Raw genomic sequence first — 20,428 nt, 5'->3', positions numbered from 1 at the left:
TGGCAGATGAAATGAATGGTTTCTTTGCATTGAAGCCTGAGTCACAGGAGACAAGACAGTTCTTTCTATAACTTTCTCTACTCTCTGCTGGAGCAACCAGAATTTATGGAGTTGTGAAATGAGGAATTGCCTGCTAGATCAATTACTTCCCCGCTCCTGAGGGATAAGGAGTCATCATTGCAGGAGCACTGTGGACATTAGGTGAATCCAGAAGAGTCTAGTGGGTAGTAAAGAGACCAGATTCTAATGAAACTAAACAAAAAGGACTCTTTATTAAGGCAATGGGGTTGAAGACATAGGAATGCAGTTTAATTTATTCTCTATTGCAATTTTCTTTTAATATGTCATAATCACTTATTCTTGACAATTCTTTGTGCCTGTGTTTAGATGACTACGTCGCTATTGGAGCCGATGAGGAAGAATTAGGATCTCAAATTGAGGAAGATATCCTTTCTGTGTATATTCATGATTGTTTTAAATAATCTGGTATAGATTAACTTTTTTTCTTCCTGTATAGAATTTAGAGTTTCATTTTTCAGTTTCTATCTTGATTGTATTGTTTTGCTGGGAAACAATAGGGCATGTCATTTTATTGTTGTTTTCTTGTTAATCAAAAGGAAAACATATGTGTTGATAGTATTTTTATTTCTCTGCCTTGCAAATTGAGAATATAACACCCCAGTTGAAGTCGTGCAAAAAGGTGCGGAAAACATACACACCACGTGTGAAGTAGGGTTTCATGTTTGAGGGAACTCAGCAAAGCATATGAGGTCCCCTGACTTCATCATCAGGAGGGAAGTGTGTTTGTGCCGAGCACCATTGAAAGGGCTTTGGAAGAGGGGACTTGCATGTCTGGGTGACAGTGTGACCCTGGAACTATCCATGGCCTTGTTAGATGGCATGCTGCGCTTGGGGCTTGCTTTCTGTTGAGAGGAAAAGAACTTGCTGAGCTGGGGCAAGAAGCGATCCTTTGGGGCCACCGTGAATGGGTTTCTTCCCGGTGGGTCCCAAAGGAGCTGTGTCATGAAGACTTTTAGGATCCTTTGTAGAATTCAGATTTGGGCAAGCCAAAGTTTATATAAATTCAGGCTTCTTTTTACAAGTTTTCTCAGACTGAGTACTTAAGTTACTTTTTGAAACATTTCTAATTTGTGTGCTGCTGGCATTAAACATTATGAAGAAAGTATTGCTCATTCTTGATATAAAAGCAGGATCACTATTACTTGCCAGTTCCAGATCAAGCAACGAGGTAGAAGCAGTGCCTTGTTAGCTTAATCTAATATTGGAAACTGGTGGAGAACTGCTTAGAAATTTCAGGTATTCTTATTTTGGTGAACTAGGGAAAAAAATACCTTACTTTCATAATTTAACCTTTTTTCCTTAACGGCCTGGTACCTATATATCAAGAAATAAGGAATACAGACATGAAATACAAAAATAGAGTACGAAGTAGGATATCAAATCTTAAAGATGCTAAGAATCCAAATTTAAGGAAAAACGTACTGTGTGGAAATATTCCTCCTGACTTATTTGCTAGGATGACAGCAGAGGTGAGTATATGTGAAAGTAACGTTTCCATGATGTGACTACGTGATGCCAAGTAAAAGTCTGTCTGAATGATGAAGTACTATATAAATACTACATTTATAATAAATCCTTATTAGCTATTCTGATATTTATGTGTGTAATGTACCAGACAAATATGTAAGGTGATTGAATCAGTTGGTATCCGTACTTCGTCGCTTACACAACTGTCCCGTGATCTTTGGTCGATTGCCTTAAATCATTGTCAAAAAGCAAAAGTGTTTTTACTTACTTTGGGTTCACATGAAGTTGAAGATTTGAGTATCTAGTTGCAAGCAGACTTTGTAACTTCTGAGTTCTTTTCATGGTTAAACCCCATAAAACTGGTCACGTCATATCGACTATGCCTAAATTTTAGGGAATGATGGAAAAAAAATTCAGAGCTTGCTATTTATAGACATAGCTGTTCATACTCTGCAGTCTCATTATTTTATTATGCATCCAAGAGAATGAATTTGTCTCTATAGCTAATAAAAATTGTTATATTTTTAAAATTTATTTTTTAAAAAACCTCATTAAAATAACTTGAAACTTTAGAGACCAGAGTGTAATGATCGTCTATATATCCCTCACCCACGCTTCAGATATTTTCAAGAGTTTGTCACCCTTTTCACCTATCCCTTTTTTCTTTTTGCTTCTTTTCCCTTGAGACATTGTATCTTTTTAGTTTATAAACCTGCGAGAGATAACCTTTAAAAATAGAACTTTCTACATTGTCATCACTACATCCAACAAAGCTAACAATAATTCCTAATTTAGATTCATATTTTCCTCATTGTACATCACTTTCTGTCAGGATCCACATCAACGTATTGCCTTTAGTTTGGTTTCTAAAGATTCTGTATATATGCATTTAAATCCATAGCAGTCTCTTCTCTTACCCCTGCCCCCTTTTTTCCTTCATGACCCTGACCTGTTGAAGAAACCAGTTTATTTCTTCTGTATCCCACGGTATGAATTTTCTTTTTCTCCCTCATGATGTTATTTAAGTTTTCTGTCAACTGGAAACTAGCTCTCTAGGCTTGATTACACCAAATTCCGCTGTTTTCCCCACAAAGACTTGGTAACTGGTGATTTTTGCTCCATGTTGCACCACATCAGGAGAGGCACAGCGTCTTACTGCTTTGGACTGTTAGCACGCTGAGATGGGTCAGGGGGTTTGGATGCGGACAGTCCAATGCTCCCGTTGCAAAGTTCTCCTTTGACCTTTCGTCTCATGTGTTCGTTCACTGATGCTCCTTGCCTCAATTGGTTATTTTATTAGGAGTTGCAAAATAGTGACTTCTAAAGTTCTGTCCCTCCCTTCACATCTTTAGCTAGATTTCTTTGACAAAGAAGCACTTTCCCTTATAAGCTCAGGCACTTAGTTACTCTTTTGGGTTGGATAGGAAAGGCAGGTAAATGTGGAACTGTTGCCCTTTAGTTAGCAGTTTATCAGAATGAGGAGTTGGTGCCGTAGTAATGGCCGCTGTGGGCTTTTGTTTCTGTTTTTGCATCCTTGTGCTCTCCTTTTTCAGTATCATCATGGATCTGTGACATTTTTATTTACCCAGTGGGGATTGATTCTGTACAGTAATTTATTTTGATGGCTGAAGAAACTGTCCTGTCCTTGGCTAATGGGAGCTCCTTCATCTTAGCCCCTCTGTCCGTTTGACTCGACTGCAAGAGTCTTTGGAGGCTTCCGTGCTTCTCTGGCACAAAAAGATGACCCTAGCTTATCCTGTGCATTTCTTGACTCAAAATGGGAATCGAAGATTCCTCCAAAGGTCCCTGGTTCTTTTTTGGGGAGGGCGATGGTAGAGACCACAATCTGGATACTAGAGGTGCTCATTGCTACAGGATTGTTACGTTGTTTATAAACCTTTAAACAGTAAATCTCATTTTCACATACAAACTTACAAGTATTTGAAGAAATTTTAAAAGGAAGCAAATTTACAAGTTCTATGAGGAAAAATACTAATTTTTCACTTTTAAAACTTTAGAAGTTGGTTTTTGTTCTATTATTATTAAGCTAATTGAACATAAAAAGCAGTCAGGATATATATAGAAGGTGCCTATAACTGAGTGGTATTGCTACCTCCTTGACAGGAAATGGCTAGTGATGAACTCAAAGAGATGCGGAAAAACTTGACCAAAGAAGCCATCAGAGAGCATCAGATGGCCAAGACGGGTGGAACCCAGACTGACTTATTTACATGTGGCAAATGTAAAAAGAAGAATTGTACTTACACACAGGTTTGTGATTGTTTATAGATTCTTACTTTCATATTAAGAATGCTTGAGGGTATTATGCTAAGTCAGGTAAGACAGAAAGACAAATACTGTATGAGTCACTTATATGCAGAATCTAAAAAACAAAGGAAATGGATAAACCAAAAATGTTTGAAACACTCAGATACAGAGAGCAAACTGGTGATTGTTGGAGAAGAGGGGTGGAGGGGTGCATGAAATAGGTGAAGCGGTTGAAGAGGTAGGTACAAACCTCTAGGTATAAAATAAGTCACAAGGATGTGGTAACATACAGCATGAAGAATACAGTCAGTAATGTACTAACTTTGTATAGTGACAGAGGGTAACTGGACCTATTCAGATCATTTCATAATGTATAAAAATGTCTAATCACTTGTACACCTGAAACTAATCACAAAATTGTATGTCAGTTATAATTCAATTAAAAATAACTAAATGGAATGCTTGCAACTCTTGTTTCAAAGCAAGTAGTAAAGATAATTACCAGTACTTTGATATTTCTCAAGAGGAGATGTGGTCTTTTCAGTGTAAGAATGCTCTTTTAAAAAAAAAAAAGTTTATTTTGAGAGAGAGCATGCACGTGCACACGCAGCAGGGAGAGGCAGAGAGAGAGAGAGAGGGACAGACAGAGAATCGCAAGCAGGCTGCATGCTCTGTGGAGCCTGACAGGGGGCTGGATCTCATGACTGTGAGGTCATGACCTGAGCTGAAATCAAGAGTCAGACGCTCAACCACCTAAGCCACCCAAGCGCCCCAGAAATGCTTTCTGAATACTAACAGATTTCACTTAATTGAAAATAAGCTGATATGTTTATACTTTCATGGAAATTGTTACTGTGAACGCTATATGAATTAAAGAAAATTAATACAACACATTATAGGATTTAATAAAATGCCCATATTCTTTTTCTAAGAGTCGAGCAGTTGATTATTGGTTAGCATATAATCAGGTTATAATTCTTTTTATTTGGCAGGATCATATAATTTAAGGAAAGTTCTTTATTCTTCCTCACTTGGAGCATGGCTACTTTTAGCGTAACTGCTTTCCAGACACCGATTCCTTTTCTGCCACATATTGATGACTTTTATCTTCAAATAGAATGTGACTAACCCTTTTTGTTCTTGAACAAAAGAGCTGTGAAAAGAGCCACATAATGATTATTTTTGTTGTATATGTGTGTGAAAATGGTTTATCAAACTATCATTAATTTCATTTGTCAAGAAGGTATTTTTGTGCTGTGTCTGTAATCTACTAAATTCAAAGTTTTCCCGTTAGAGAATAACTTACAGTTAATGTTTCAGGGTAACAGATTTAGGGAATTGAATTTTCTGATTGACAGAAAATTAAGCTGTTAAGAAAGTAGTATTACTAAACTCTGTAAGTTACAGAAAAGATCCTTTAGTTACTTAGTTTGTTCTTTAACTTTTAGAGGATGTTCTGTTCTCAAGGTTAAAAATTCAAAAGGTACAAAAGATTATGCGTAGAAAGTTCCCTTCCCACTTTCGCCTGCAGCTACTTGGTCCCACCTCCCTGGAGGTAAACCAGGATTACTCGTTAGTTGTGTGGCTTTCTATGTGTTTTATGCGTGCATATACAAATATGAATATATTTTTGTTTTCCATTTTATTTTATGTGTGTGTGTGTGTGTGTGTGTGTGTGTGTGTGTTTGTGTTTGGTTTGTTCGTTGGTTTATTTTGTAATCTCTACACCCAACGCAGGGCTCTAGCTTACGACCTTGAGATTGAGAGTCATATGCTCTTCGGACTGGGCCATTCAGGTGTCCCTGTTTTCCCATTTCGTAGAAATGTGGTAGCACACTACATAAACTTCTGTCTCTTAGTTTTTTAGCACTCCATGTTCAGATATGCTCTACTTAACCAATCTAAAGTCCTCTACCTTTTTGAAGTCTTTCATTTAATCATAGTTATATATCTGATATTTCAGTATTTTATTCTGTGAAAGTATTACTACTGATAGTCACTAAAATACATTAACAAATGAAAATGGCTTCAGAAATACCTGAGTTTGGATTACTGTGTTTTCTTTTAATCATGTAGAAAAATCTTGGCAATGAGAATTCTATCCTGAAAATGCCGCATAGTAGGAAGTATTAAGTGTAAATAGAAAGGTATTTAAAATAGAATAAAAAAATTCTGTCAGTAGATCTAAAACTTCCCAAGTTGTCAGAGTAACAGATATAAAAGACTTAAGTTTGACTCTTGGGTTAACATGTATCTACCAGGAGACCAAATTTTTTCCAGAGAGCAAGAAGTTCCTCATACTTTTAGGGCCCCAGTTTAGGAAGTATTTAGATACAAATACATAAGAATAGTTCAGAAGGATTTTTCAAGGCATTTTTAATCTTAAAGCCTTAAGTAAACAGAATGCTATTCTTTTGAGAATGCCTCTTCTTTATCTTCCTTTGGGCTTTTGAGTTAAAAATCATGTTGATAGTTTACAGGTATTGTGAGCTGCTCATCTTTGAAGTGGTAACATACTGGATTTCATCATCCCACATTCAATTTAAATATATGTTATTCAGAATACAGTATTTAGGTTCTTGCCTTCATCCATTTTCCTTATCTCCCCTATACTTAAACCTAAGAATAACTTTTTTTTTTTTTAATTTTTTTTTAACGTTTATTTTATTTTTGAGACAGAGAGAGACAGAGCATGAATGGGGGAGTGTCAGAGAGAGGGAGACACAGAATCTGAAACAGGCTCCAGGCTCTGAGCTGTCAGTACAGAGCCCGACGCGGGGCTTGAACCCACGGACCGCGAGATCGTGACCTGAGCCGAAGTTGGCCGCTTAACCGACTGAGCCTCCAGGCGCCCCTAACTTTTTTTTTTTTTTTTAATGTTCATTCATTTTTGAGAGAGAGCCAGATCTTGAGTGGGGGAGGGGCAGAAAAAGACAGAGACACAGAATCTGAAGCAGCACAGAGCCAGACACAGGGCTCAAACTCATGAACTGCGAGATCGTGAGTGCCGAAGTCGGACGCTTAACCGACTGAGCCACCCAGGCACCCCACCTAAGAATAACTTCTAACTTTAATAATGTATATTGTCAGCTTCATTCAGGAATGCTCACTTGAAAGAGATAATCTTCTGTCTTTGGAACCTTGGTTTCAGGAATTCTCTTAAGTGGAGAACTTCAGAAGTCTGTTATGTTGCTAAAATTTTTAAAGATCATATTAGCTTATTATTTTTTTCCCCTGAGTTCTCTTCTTAATTTAAAATTTTTAGTGGTGGTAAAATACACATAACCTAAAATTGAGCCTCTTAGCCATTTTTAAGTATACAGTTGAGTAGTAGTGCATTCATAATATTGTGCCAATCTCCAGGATTCTTTTTCTTTTGTAAAACTGAAACTCAATACCCATTAAAGAGTAACTGTACATTTCCCTAACTCGTGGCAACCACCAGTCTCCAAATTTGGCTACTCTAGGTAGTCAGAAGGATAAATGGAATAATACAGTATTTGTTCTTTTCTGTCTCTGGCTTATTTCTGATATCTATTCTAAGATAGTAATTAGAAACACAAATAAAGATCTGTGTGCAGAGCAACATCACTAATCATCAGGGAAATGCAAATTAAAACCATATAGTATTCATAAATGGTCATCCATATTATAGCATCTATCAGAATTTCCTTCCTTTTAAAAGCTGGATAGTAATCATGGAATGTATATATCACATTTTGTTTATCCACTCATCTGCTGGTGGACATCTGCTTCCACCTTTTGGGCTACATTGTGGATAATGCTGCTGTGGACATCTGTTGTACTCTACCTCTTTGACACCCTGCTTCCCATTCTTTTGAGTGTGTTAGGAGTGAGATTTCTGGATTACATGGTCATATTAGCCTTTTTTTTTTTTTTTTTTTTTTTTTTTTTTTTTTTTTCAACGTTTTTTATTTATTTTTGGGACAGAGAGAGACAGAGCATGAACGGGGGAGGGGCAGTGAGAGAGGGAGACAAAGAATCGGAAACAGGCTCCAGGCTCCGAGCCATCAGCCCAGAGCCCGACGCGGGGCTCGAACTCACGGACCGCGAGATCGTGACCTGGCTGAAGTCGGACGCTCAACCGACTGCGCCACCCAGGCGCCCCGAAGCCTTTTAAAGCGATGTAAAGTACCTATTCATAGAAAAATTGGAAAACACAGGAAAATGTGAACAAGAAATTTAAAATCGCCCATTAATCTGTGCTCAGGGAGAACAGTGGTCAGTATTTTGGTACCTGCAGTATTTTGTGAATTTTTTCTTATCTAGTTGCAGCCAATCATTTTAGATACAGTTGACCCTCGAGCAACACAGGTTTGAACTGCGTGAGTTCCCTTCTACACAAAGTTTTTTCAGTAAATATATATCCAGTGTTGAAAATGTATTTTCCTTATGATTTTCTTAGTCACATTTTCTTTTCTGTAGCTTGCTTTAAGAATTTAGTATATAGGGAGTGCTTGGGTGCCTCAGTTGTGTCTGACTCTTGATCTCGGCCCAGGTCATGATCTCTTGGTTCATAAGATAAAGCCCCATGTGGGCTCTGGGCTGACAGTGTGGAGGCTGCTTGGGATTCTCTCTCCTGCTCTCTCTTTCCCTCCCCCGCAAGTGAACACACATGTGCTCGCACTCTCTCAAAGTAAATAAACATTAAAAAAAAAAAAAAAAGAATTCAGTATATAGTATGTACAACACACAAAGTATGTGTTAATTGATAGTTTCTGTTATTGGTAAGTAAGGCTTCTGGCCACTAGTAGGTTATTAGCGGTTACGTTTTTGGGGGGAGTTAGATGTGGATGTTCAACTGCATGAGGAGTTGGCAGTCTAAACCCCCACATTGTTTAAGGGAGGAATGTACTTCTTTTCACTTAGCTACTATGAAACGTAAGCCTTTGCCTTTAATTATTTGAAAAAAAAAATACAAAACCTGGGTAAACATCTTAATAGCTATATAATGTTCCATCAGATAGGTATGCTCTTATTATTTCCCTGTTGGATATTTAACGTGTTTCTAGTGTTTGTGCTGTTGTAAATTTACACTCTTCAAACATTCCTGTACGCAAATTTCCAACCCCTCAACTTCATGAAGAATTGGCATATAATTTTATGTATTTAAAGTGTACAATGTGATGATCTTATACACATATACATTGTGGAATTATGACCAAGATCAAGATAATTAACATATTCATTACCTAGTTCACTCTTCCTTCCCTCCTCCCTCCTTCCCTCCCTCCGTCTCTCCCTCTTTCCTTTCCTTTCCTTTCCTTTCCTTTCCTTTTCCTTTCCTTTTCCTTTCCTTTTCCTTTCCTTTTCCTTTCCTTTTCCTTTCCTTTTCCTTTCCTTTTCCTTTCCTTTTCCTTTCCTTTTCCTTTCCTTTTCCTTTCCTTTTCCTTTCCTTTTCCTTTCCTTTCCTTTCCTTTCCTTTCCTTTCCTTTCCTTTCCTTTCCTTTCCTTTCCTTTCCTTTCCTTTCCTTTCCTTTCCTTTCCTTTCCTTTCCTTTCCTGTGAGAATGCTTAAGATCTACTCTATAGTCACCGTGCTGTACATTAGATCCTCAGAAACTTACGTTTTATAACTGAAATTTATACCCCTTAACCTATATCGCTCCATTTCCCTCTTCTCCCAGCTCTTGGCAACCACCTTCTATTCTCCGTTCCTATGAAATCATTTTTTCTTTTTTAAGATGCTGCATATAAGTGATACCATACAGTATTTCTCTTTCTCTGTTTGGTGTATTTTATTTAGCATGCCTTCCAGGTCCATCTGTGTTGTCTCAAATGGCAGGATTTCCTTTTTAATGGCTGAATAATATTCCATTGTGTATATATATGCCACCTTTCTTTATCCATTCTTCCATTGAAGGACATTTAGGTTGTTTTCATAGCTTGGCTATTGTAAATAATACTGCAGTGAACGTGGGTGTGTAGATATCTCTTTGAGATACGTATTTCATTTCCTTTGGATATATACATAGAATGGGATTGCTGGATCATGTGGTAGGGTTTTTCTTTTCTTTTTTTTTTTTTAAAGTCAAGTCTACCCCTAATGTAGGGCTTGATCTCACAACCCTGAGATCAAGAGTTGCATGCTCTACCAACTGAGCCAGCCAGACACTCCTACAGTAGTTGAAGTTTTAATATTTTGAGGAACTGCCATCCTGTTTTCCGTAATGGTTGTACCAGTTTACATTTCTACCAACAGGGATCCCTTTTCTCTACATCCTTATTAGTCTTTTTTTTTTTTTTTTTTAATATTTATTTATTTTTGAGACAGAGCATGAACGGGGGAGCGTCAGAAGGAGAGGGAGACACAGAATCTGAAGCAGGCTCCAGGCTCTGAGCTGTCAGCACAGATCTGGCTCGATGCGGGGCTCGAATTCACGGACTGTGAGATCATGGCCTGAGCTGAAGTCGGACACTCAACCGACTGAGCCACCCAGGCGCCCCGGTCTTTTTTTTTTTTTTTTTAATGTTTGTTTATTTTTGAGACAGAGACAGAGCATGAGCGGGGGAGGGGCAGAGAGAGAGGGAGACAGAATCTGAAGCAGGCTCCAGGCTCTGAGCTGTCAGCACAGAGCCAGACGCGGGGCTCGAACTCATCAACTGATGAGATCATGACCTGAGCCGAAGTCAGATGCTCAACTGAGTGAGCCACCCAGGCACCCCAGTCTTTTTGATATGAGCCATTCTAAATGGCTGAAGTGACATAAAGTGGTGTATCCTTGTGGTTTTAATTTGTATTTCCCTAATGATTAGTGATGTTGATCTGTACACAGGTCTTTATTTGTGTTTCTAGTTACTATCTTAGGTCAGATACCAAGTTCTTAGGTCATAGAGAGTGGATATTTAAGGCTCTTACCTTGTTGCTGCCTCACTTTTAGAAAGGTGGTGGCAGTTTATATTTTTTAGAATGAAACATTTATAATTTTTACATCTCTGCTAATTTATAAGAGAAAACTGATGTATCTTTTAAGTGATGATGAAATTTTTTCTATATTAGCATTTATGAAAAATATAATGTGTGACTTAGATGATTTCCACTTATCTGGGAGAAATTAAACATGAAAAGACAAATACGGAATGATTTAGAAAAATGGAAGTTTTGAAATATGTGTCCCTTTGGCATTTATTTCGCTTACCTGAACTTGTTTCAGGCTCTTAAACATTTTATTGTGGTACTGTTGTGGTTATTGTATCTCCTAATACAGAATGTTCTTATTGAGATTGGACTTCTTACAGTATTGTAAAAAGTAATATTTTTCGCTTGATTTTGCTGTAGGTACAAACTCGTAGTGCTGATGAACCAATGACAACATTTGTTGTCTGCAATGAATGTGGAAATCGATGGAAGGTATGGCACTTTCTTATATTCATATTTTACCCATTTATAATAGATTTCTTCACATCGTTTTATTAGACTACCTATCTACCTATCTATCTATCTATCTATCTATCTATCTATCTATCTATCTATATACGCTCATGCTGTTCAGTGTTATGCAAGTCAATGACGAACTATTTGTAAAGGAATATACTATACTATACTCTTAGAAATTAAGAATGTTAATTTTCCTGCCTGCATATTGTTTTGGTGCAGGAATAACAGGATTGAATCTTAAATGTGCAATTACTGTGTCAGAGTCCTGTGTATACTGTATTCATTCAGTTGCTTCCACTGTTGTACTTCCGGAAAATCTGTACATGAGTATTACCTGTCCTCATAGATTTGTGATTCTGGGAAGATTGCTTTACCTTGTTGAAATCCATTTGCCCGATGGTTTTAGTGTTTATTTTAAGAATTAACAGATGAGCACTGCCATGGTTTTGGTAGGCTTTTCACAGAGCCTTCTTATCACCTAGATACTCCCGAATTAGCCCCACATAGGCAAGCTTATGTTTAAGTGATCCCTTCTTGAGTGATTTTTGTGAGCCACAGACATGTAATTTAAACGCGAGAGAAGATTTACACATCACTTCTGAGACCATTTTTATTGTTAATAGAGATAAGGATGTTCAGTTTGTTTGGTTGGAGAGCTCACCTGGTGGGAGTATAGTCTTTGGAGCTAAACAAGTTTTGAACTCCTTTGTTGCTTATCTTTTTAGTGTATTGTAATTTTACGTCCTATTAAGTGTAAGTAATATCTACATCATAGGCTGTGGTGAAGAGTACAGATAATATATTTAAAGTGCCTGATAATTGTTGGTATTCCAAAAATGCTGGTTGTATTTATTAGTTTTTGAGAAAGCTTGTATGATGCTTTTTTTTTTTTTTAAAGCTATACTTAGCTTTAGACCTTTTGCTCTAATGCTTAAATTATTCACATAAGTTAAAGCATTTTCTGAAAATCAGAGGTGAATTAAAAGTAGACAGGTGGGAGTATTCTCCACAAATATGGTATAGGATTTGGGCCCTAGACATTATTTTAGGGGTTGAAGTTTTTTACATTGGTTGAAGGGAGGGACATTCATTATTTTCAGTCCTTTTGAGCAAGTCTGGCTTTTCCAGATAGCTCTTTACTTTGCATAACGGATGATGATGATGATGGCTACTATTACTGTGCACATTGCAGTTTGCTTTGAATACAGGCTGCGTGCAACATAGCTGTGACATAGTACCTGCTGGATGTTAGGAGAGTTCAATTTAGTGTAGAATGATAGATAGGGTGGCTTACTCTAGAAGGTTAAGTTTGAAATGAATTTTTGTTTTGGAATTATATTTTTTAACCTAAAAACATTAAGAAGGGCACTTAATAAAAAATATTTTATACTATTTCTTCAGTTATATATTCCTACTGATTCTAAGTTGGAAAAGTCAAACACATAGGATAGGTGACTATTCATGTCTGAGAAATATAGCATCTTTTTCAAAAATGCCTCTTTCTTCAGCAGTGTAAGGTGTATACTGTGTTAAATGGGGGTGGGGTATACACTCCATTGTCTGTATTTAAAAGTCTCATGAAATACTTCTCTTTTTTTTTTTTTGGCAGTTCTGTTGAGTTGGAAGAAATGGCAAAATGCCTGGACCATTAAATGGATTTCCTAATTAGCTTTAAAACTAGGCCATCTAGTTTTCCTGCAAATCAGATTTTTAAAGTAACATACATCCCTTGGGTTAGTCTTGGTTTTTGACATAGCATTCCTTCCTTAAATGCCTTCTGTAGTATCAGATCATTAGGGAGACCACATAATAATTATATGGTATCTGTTTCAAAACTTTTTTTTTCATTTTTGTAGTAAGTTGATATTAAACTTTTGGCAGTTTATTTTTACCTTTTTTTTTCCTTTTAAAAGGAAAACGTACCTTAACTTTTTTACAGTCCAAAACATACACTGTAGAAATGTTATTCTTCTCAGTTAATACATAAATGGAAATTGCGTTTTTTCCCCATATTGGCACATACCTGCAAATAGCAAAGGAGAAGAAGAGGTAATATAAGTTTATCAGACGTGTGTGTATTCAGATAATACTTGACCAGCTTATCTAAATTGTACATAATATTTGAACTAGCCTATGAGATTGAACTTAATTATTATGTTCACAAGTCTGGGATAATTAGATATTATTTTGCATTTGTAACTAACCGTGATAATCATTTCTTGTAATTTCTTGTACATGTTTATGACTTGTTCTTAATAGATTTTACTTTTGGAAACATGACTTGACTTTGTTGAAATCAGTTTGGTTTTATTGTTTATTTACCTGTTTGACTTTGTAGTGTATTTTGGTTTTGCGGAACACTGTTGTAGTTGAGTAGGTTTTTCAAAAGTCCCAGCAAAGGCAAAGAATGAAATCTCCTGACCATTTTCCCCCTCATAGGAAGACATACCTGGGAAGAAAATGTTAGTGTTTTAGTGCAGTATAGTTACTGTAAACAGTTTATGACTTGATTTTGATTTGGAAATCTTTACTGACCAAGGATTAAGTTTAAGGACTATATATATAAATCATTAAAGCTGTGGTCTTTCCATATGGAGGTTGATAGAAAATACTTTTGTCCCGAGTCCAATTTCTCGACTCTTTTTCTGTCGCACAATGAATGAGGTTGTTCAACGAACTGAATACATGGGCTGTGATGCAACTGGCGTTACAGTACAGGTCTTATAATTAAATTTTTTTTAAGTGCGTACCATTTGTTTTGTTAGGAATAAGCAAAAATGATTTTCACATAGATTCCTTAGGGTACACTTGCTCTGGCACATCTTAGAGGCCACTTTTACAAAGCCCACATTTTTATCATGCTAAATCGATACTCTATCAGACTCCTGTAGAAAGACTTCAGTGTATGCTTTGCACTCCCCTTTGCTCCCTTTCCCCACTTTTTAAATGCAAATCAATTTGATGTAACACAGAAGACAACATTCAAGGTCCATGTTAGGGCCCCGTGTGTGAGCATTGACCCACTGGTACTGTCCTATCTCTACTTTGTCAGTTCTCAGATTAACCTTTATCACTTGAAAAATAAAGTGCATTTTTGGAAGAATAAAACTAAAATAGTACCACTTTTAAATTAAGTGATCCATTTTTAAATTTGTAATCCAATAAAGTTTCTTGTTATTAAACATGTATCACATTTTGTCATTTTATTTAGACATGGACGCTCGCTTTACCTTTTGTTTCAAAATTTCTCTCCCGATTCCTAAAGTGTTTTTAAAGGATGGTTTTAATTAAGTGATGCCTGCCCAGTTTTAAGCGAAAACTCGTGTTGAGCTGGTAGTACAGAGCATGTCTTTCTCTTCTCTTTCCCTGGACTCCTGGGGAGGGAGGCAGGAGCGGTTCCAAGTAGAGCACACAAGCATAGGCCGTGTGTGCGCTTAGCGTGGTCTCAGAGACCGAGACTAGTGAAAAATACTAGCCAGTTGTAAAGTCATAGGAAGGAAATGTTATCACAGGTAATACTCAATAATAGTTATTTCCAGGACAAAGTAATTGTGTTAAATGAATACACATAAGAATTAAACTAGACCTGTGTAGTAGGAATTAATGAAGAACCATCCTAGGAAGGCAGAAAATAACCACCTTGGTTTTCTTGCTCAGCGGTGATTATAAGCATTGGTTACCCAGTATTGCTAAGCCATGGCAAAAGTTCTGAAACATTTACGTACACCCAAACATCGAAATCTGTTTATATCTTAAAAATGGGAAAATAAGTTTAAAGTACTAAGATAGCAAAAGAAATAACAGACTATACTTTGAATTCTTATAGGTGCACAGTGATCGTCCTTAGAGGTCAAAGTTTAAATTGAGGGTTTGAATTTACCTCTCAAAATAAAAACTACAGTTAAAAATGTTGGGCTTTAAAGAGTTTTAATCTTAACTCTCCTCCTTCCATACCATCCCCCCCCCCCCCCCCCCACACACACACACTCATTTAGCTGTAGAAAATTAGCCCTTTAAGAAGAGACATCCCACTGGGAACTGTGATGTGAATAATCACTGGCATAAAAATCCACATATTTTTGTCAGTTTCAAAACTAAGAAAAGTACCAACATCGAAGATGCTGCTTCACAGTGAATAGTCGGGCTCTGTGCCGACAGCTCGGAGCCTGGAGCCTGCTTCGAAATCCGGGTCTCCTTTCTGTCCCTGCCCTTTGCCTTCTCTGTCAAAAATAAGTAAGTAAACGTTAAAAAAAAAAGAACACAGTTACTGGTTGACAAGTTCCTAGGTAATAATGGAAACATTATGTTGGAGAAGGGTGAAGTCAGTTGAAGTCAGTCAAAAGGAGTAAGAGCTGTGTATCGGAAAATCTCATGCGGCTCTCCTAGATAACCAACAGCTGTGACTTACGAAGGTGGAGTTGGAAAGTTTCTATGAGACACTTGTTCCTGCTGTATCTTCAACACCTAGAATACTTGTCACATAGTAGATGCTCATGTGATAGTTTTTCTTGGTTATATTTGTGTATTCCATTTGTTCTTGACCACGTAGGAGCTGAGATGTAAAGCATGTTCCACGTGTTGAGGACCCGTGGAAGCTGGTTAGATAACCACCGGTTGGCAGTGTTTTGGACTCCTGACCGACTGACTGATTGATTGCGAGAGCAAGTGGGCGAGGGGCAGAGAGAGAGACTGAGGATCTGAAGCCGGCTCTGCTGAAGGCAGTGAGCCTGACGGTGAACCGCAAGATCATGACCTGAGCCGAAGTCAGATGCTTAACCGCCTGAGCCACCCAGGCACCCCTAGACTCCCAGCTTTAATTTTTTTTTTTTTTTTTTAATGTTTATTTTTGAGAGAGACAGACACAGAATGCGAGTGGGTTAGGGGCAGAGAGAGGGAGACACAGAATCTGAAGCAGGCTCCAGGCTCCAGGCTCCAAGCTGTCAGCACAGAGCCCGACGCGGGGGTCGAACTCACGAGCTGTGCTGTAAGATCATGACCTGACCCGAAGTCGGACGCCCACCCGACAGCCACCCAGGCGCCCCTAGACTCCCAACTTTAAAGGAAGAAATGTAATGAGTCAGAGTCTTGGGAGTTCTCTTTTGGTACCTTAATTCTGCAAAGTGATGCAACAGTTTTATCATTAATGGAAACAAGCTTTTTTCAAATTGACTTGTGTACTCTACTTGTTTACCCAACTGGTGGATGGAAAAAGAAAGCACAGGTAACTACCTCAAATGACTTGCTCTGATTCCTCTCCCTGGTGCTATAAAAAGACAGCCAATTAGTGTTATTACTTTTTCCCTTAATGGCCTTGGCTACAAAGAGCAGTATTTGATATGTGATCTGCCCTATGGTCAGTTAAATTAGCCCAAGCGTTTCCAAAATTGGAGAACTGAGCTACTTTGAAATAAAAAGGTTCCTTTTTTTTTTTTTTTTTTAACCCCTTAAACGTGGTTTACGGTATATATCCAAATCATTTTCATAATAATGCCATTTGAAGGTATAGCTGATGTAAAATAAACAAGCAGGAACCGTGAGAGGCCTGGAATGGAATGCCCTAGCTACCCCTGTCGTCTTTTCGTCACTAGTTCCCAAACATCTTGTCCGAGCCATTCAGCCTTCTTCCTTCCGTGTGACCCCGGGGGTCGGCCGCAGTGTTCCCCTCCGCTCCACACTCCTTCCCTGAGCCTGCTGTCTGAACAATGAGAGAAACACCGTTTCTACTGGGATAGCTAAACGAGCAGGAACTGCGTCTAGGGCCTTGCTCTGCCGTTTTGCCTACGATACGCACAGTGTCTCTGTGTGATGAAACCGAGGGGAGTTGACATGGAGAGATGGTGTGGATAACACATGGTGTGTGTCTGGATCCAATCCCGGGGAAGCAAGAACTACCCTGGACTTCTCCTCAGGAAAGCCATTCAATTTCCTTTGTGTTTTAGCCAGTTTGATCTACGTTTCTCTAACAAGCAACTGAACAAAAGTTTTTTGGGCGCCTGGGTGGCTCAGTGGGTTAAGTGTCCGACCCTTGATCTCGGCTCAGGTCATGATCTCACAGGTTTCAAGTTTAACTTCTCAGCTAATGGATATGTATGTTCAGAATGATAGATATTTCCAGATTGCTTTCCAAAAAGTCAAACTAGTTTACCTACCTGTCAACAGGATAGAAAGGCCCATTTCCTGACAACGTTTGCTAATAGCGGATCCTAGCAAACCTTTGGTTTTGGCAAATCTAGAGGGGAAATAGTAACCACGATCCTCTCGTTTGAATTTGAATTTGAATTCGATTTAATCTTTTTGTCTTTATGGCCATCGTTTTTTAATCTTTTTAAATAATTTTTTAACGTTTATTTATTATTGATAGAGACAGCGTGAGCAGGGGAGGGGCAGAGAGAGAGGGAGACACAGAACCTGAAGCAGGCCCCGGGCTCCGAGCTGTCAGCACAGAGCCCGACGCGGGGCTTGAACTCACAAACCGTGAGATCACGACCTGAGCCGAAGTCGGACGCTTCACCGACTGAGCCACCCAGGCGCCCCTATAATGTTCTTTTTTTAAAAAGCTCTTATCTTTAAACCGTCCCGGAATTTTTATTTATATATCAGTTTTTTTCCAAATGGAGCGCCATCCACCCCAACAAACTCTTCAAAGTTTACTTAAGAATATTCAAAAACCTTGGAATTGCATTGAATTTGTAGGATACTTTTGGAGTGGCTTCCAGATTCTTTCGTATACATGGATGTCACTACCCATTTACTCACTGGATTAGTAGGTAGTAGTCGTGAGTTCCATAGCCACATGGGCTGTGATGATCTCTTTCTGAGATGTGACACATTGTGAAACAAATTTGGAATGGAATGTTTGTTTTTTCTTAATTATGGGAAATTCTGTTTTCATGGTATAACTCTCCAGTTCTACAAACATTTATCAAATACTGTTCCTAACTAGATTATATATATAATGAGCGATAAGGTTTATATCCAATGCCACTGGAGCTTACGGTCTAAGGGGACAGATTGGTAATCATAATTTGTAAATGCAGGTAAGTATCCGTATAGGAAAATCCTGGAATCCTAAAGAATGGCACCCAGCACGATGGAAGTATGAATCAGGAGGTCAGGTAAGGCTTCTTGGAGGCAGTCGTGTGTGGGTAAATCTTAAAGGAATGACTGGAGTTAGCTGACTGAAGGGTGGCGTTGTAGAGAGGGGTACGGGTAGCGGAGAGTATGAACGGTATGGGTGGTTATGAAGGTAAGAAGTGCCTTGTCTATAAGCATATATTCTGGGATCTAAACCGTGTGTGGGGTTGGCTAGGGAGCCGTAGCCCGACTAGAGAGGCCCTTGCTTGTACGCTGTAATGAGAATTTGGTATTTGTACTCTGGGCAATCCGGAGTTACTAAAGATTCTAAGGAGTAGAGGGAGGGTGTTGGGCAGATTTGCGTGTAAGAAAGATGTGGCATTTTGGAAGGTGGATTTGAAAGGCTGAGATCGGGGCAGGGAGACCAGTTCGGGGGCTCTCGGCAACGATGACGGCAGGTGTGAGATCAAGGGGATGGGAAGAAGGAAGAAGAGACACACGAGAAATGTTGAGGAGTAAAGATGAGCCGGGCCTGGCGATTGTGTCTGCGAGGAGAAAGCAGGGAAAAGTTAGCACCTGGATAGGAGCGTAGGTGACCGGCTGGGTGATTGGGGTGGGGTTGGAGGTGGGGGGCCAGTGGGATGAGAAGTCAGAATCTGGATGAGTTTCGCTCCTCTGGGATATACGAGGGGAGGTGTCCGGCCGGCAGCTGATTGTGACAGTGCTGGAGGAAATCTACACCGGGTCCTAATTTGGGAGCCATGAGCATGTTGGCAGTAATTGGAACAATGAGAAGGGGGTGGAAGACCCATGGGACTCCTACAGATTAGTAAGGAAAGTAGTAAGCCAGAGCCTAAACCTCGCATGTAACCCTTCTTATTTAATCGGACGTTCCCAAATATCGACGTGTGAAAAACAAAAAGAGATAAAACTCCTGTGCTTTATTTTTTTAGAGTGAAAATGCCCATATTTCTTCGAATAATAAAAACGGGAATATGCTTATTTGAAAGTTCTGTTACGAACACGACTAAGCTGTGAGTTCAAAGTCCATTCTTTAGGCTGGCAGATTGCGATGATGAAACGGTGACTTGTCAACAAAAGAATTTTCTAAACACTACTTCCCTTACGGAACAGGAGGCCGACCCACCTAAGAGCACAGTTCCTTACGTTAACTGGCATAGATACACATGCACCTATATGTATCTGCATACGCGTCTTCTGAGAGCGCAGTACCGTCCTTATGCGTAGTGGTGACACATCTTGGTCAGATGGGAACTGGGGTCCGGTAATGGCACTGCTAAGCAAAACACTCAAGACAGCCCGACGGAAGGAAGGAGTCGCTAAGAAACGCTTGAATGCCTTTTCTTTGGGAGGAAAGTCATCAGATACTGAACTCGGACAAAACGAAAGCAGTCCTGTTTGCTCCAGTGGACGTACATGCCCCAGGCAGTACAGTCTTCTAGTATATCCTTCGCCATTCGCGACACGCGACTGTTACTGTGCACGTAAACATACTATATTTTTCTAAGGCGGCCGTACCCGTCGTTTTCCAAAAGTGTCACTAACGGCGGCTGCAACTGACATTGTGAATACATAGCCTTCTGTGGAAGGAAGCATCTGTTATTAAAATAGCCCGCGGATGACTCTAGCAGAAGATACTACTGTCTCTAAGTTCCCTGTACTAGACATAGTCCATGAGTTCTTTTATTTTATTAATAATAAATACATTTGATAACATCCTATGCTTCGACTGATTTCTCAGATAAGGACTGAAGCAAATCTTTATAGAGGGCAGAGTTCATGAACCGGGGATACGAGTCTCTGTGCATTAAGGTGTAGATCTGAAGTTGGGCGTCATCGAATATGTGTTGGGAGGGCTCTCCCATGTTCCTGTTGATGACTTCTCTTACGCGGGAGTCCAAGCTGACCTGCCAATCGAAACAAGTAAGAGTCGTGTCAGATCTGTTTCTCTCCGGCGACCCATCCCAAACTCCCGTGGCTTTTTTTTTTTTTTTTTTTTAAATCCCAAACCAAACAAAATTATCCGAAAATCTAAATTGCTGAAAGAGAAACGGAACACATAGTGAACACGGGTTCTCTAACTTCAGCGGCATCAGAGGCCACTTGTTAAACAGATTGC

The 20,428-nt window shown here is 38.9% G+C and overlaps 2 protein-coding genes across 4 annotated transcripts in view; one reads left to right on the top strand and one right to left on the bottom strand.

Moving 5' to 3' along the window:
- The window catches only part of TCEA1 (transcription elongation factor A1), a 42,610-nt gene extending 28,208 nt beyond the window's left edge, over positions 1-14,402 (top strand). Inside the window, exons 6-10 of the mRNA XM_019435242.2 lie at positions 388-444; positions 1,396-1,550; positions 3,673-3,819; positions 11,116-11,187; positions 12,824-14,402. Coding sequence (XP_019290787.1) covers positions 388-444; positions 1,396-1,550; positions 3,673-3,819; positions 11,116-11,187; positions 12,824-12,832 — 440 coding nt within the window. The 3' untranslated portion in view covers positions 12,833-14,402. The remainder of the gene's footprint in view (positions 1-387; positions 445-1,395; positions 1,551-3,672; positions 3,820-11,115; positions 11,188-12,823) is intronic.
- A 4,812-nt stretch (positions 14,403-19,214) lies between these two features.
- The window catches only part of RGS20 (regulator of G protein signaling 20), an 86,004-nt gene continuing 84,790 nt past the window's right edge, over positions 19,215-20,428 (bottom strand). For all 3 annotated transcript variants that reach the window (XM_019435239.2, XM_019435240.2, XM_019435241.2), the window contains one exon: positions 19,215-20,216. In XM_019435239.2, the coding sequence (XP_019290784.2) occupies positions 20,028-20,216 (189 nt within the window). In that variant the 3' untranslated portion in view covers positions 19,215-20,027. The remainder of the gene's footprint in view (positions 20,217-20,428) is intronic.

This window comes from Panthera pardus, unplaced genomic scaffold, assembly GCF_024362965.1.
Source record: "Panthera pardus isolate Hobbes unplaced genomic scaffold, ASM2436296v1 HiC_scaffold_7, whole genome shotgun sequence".
Classification (NCBI taxonomy): domain Eukaryota; kingdom Metazoa; phylum Chordata; class Mammalia; order Carnivora; family Felidae; genus Panthera; species Panthera pardus.
Note: the sequence above shows the minus strand (reverse complement) of the source record. Positions and strands in the feature narration are given on the sequence as shown.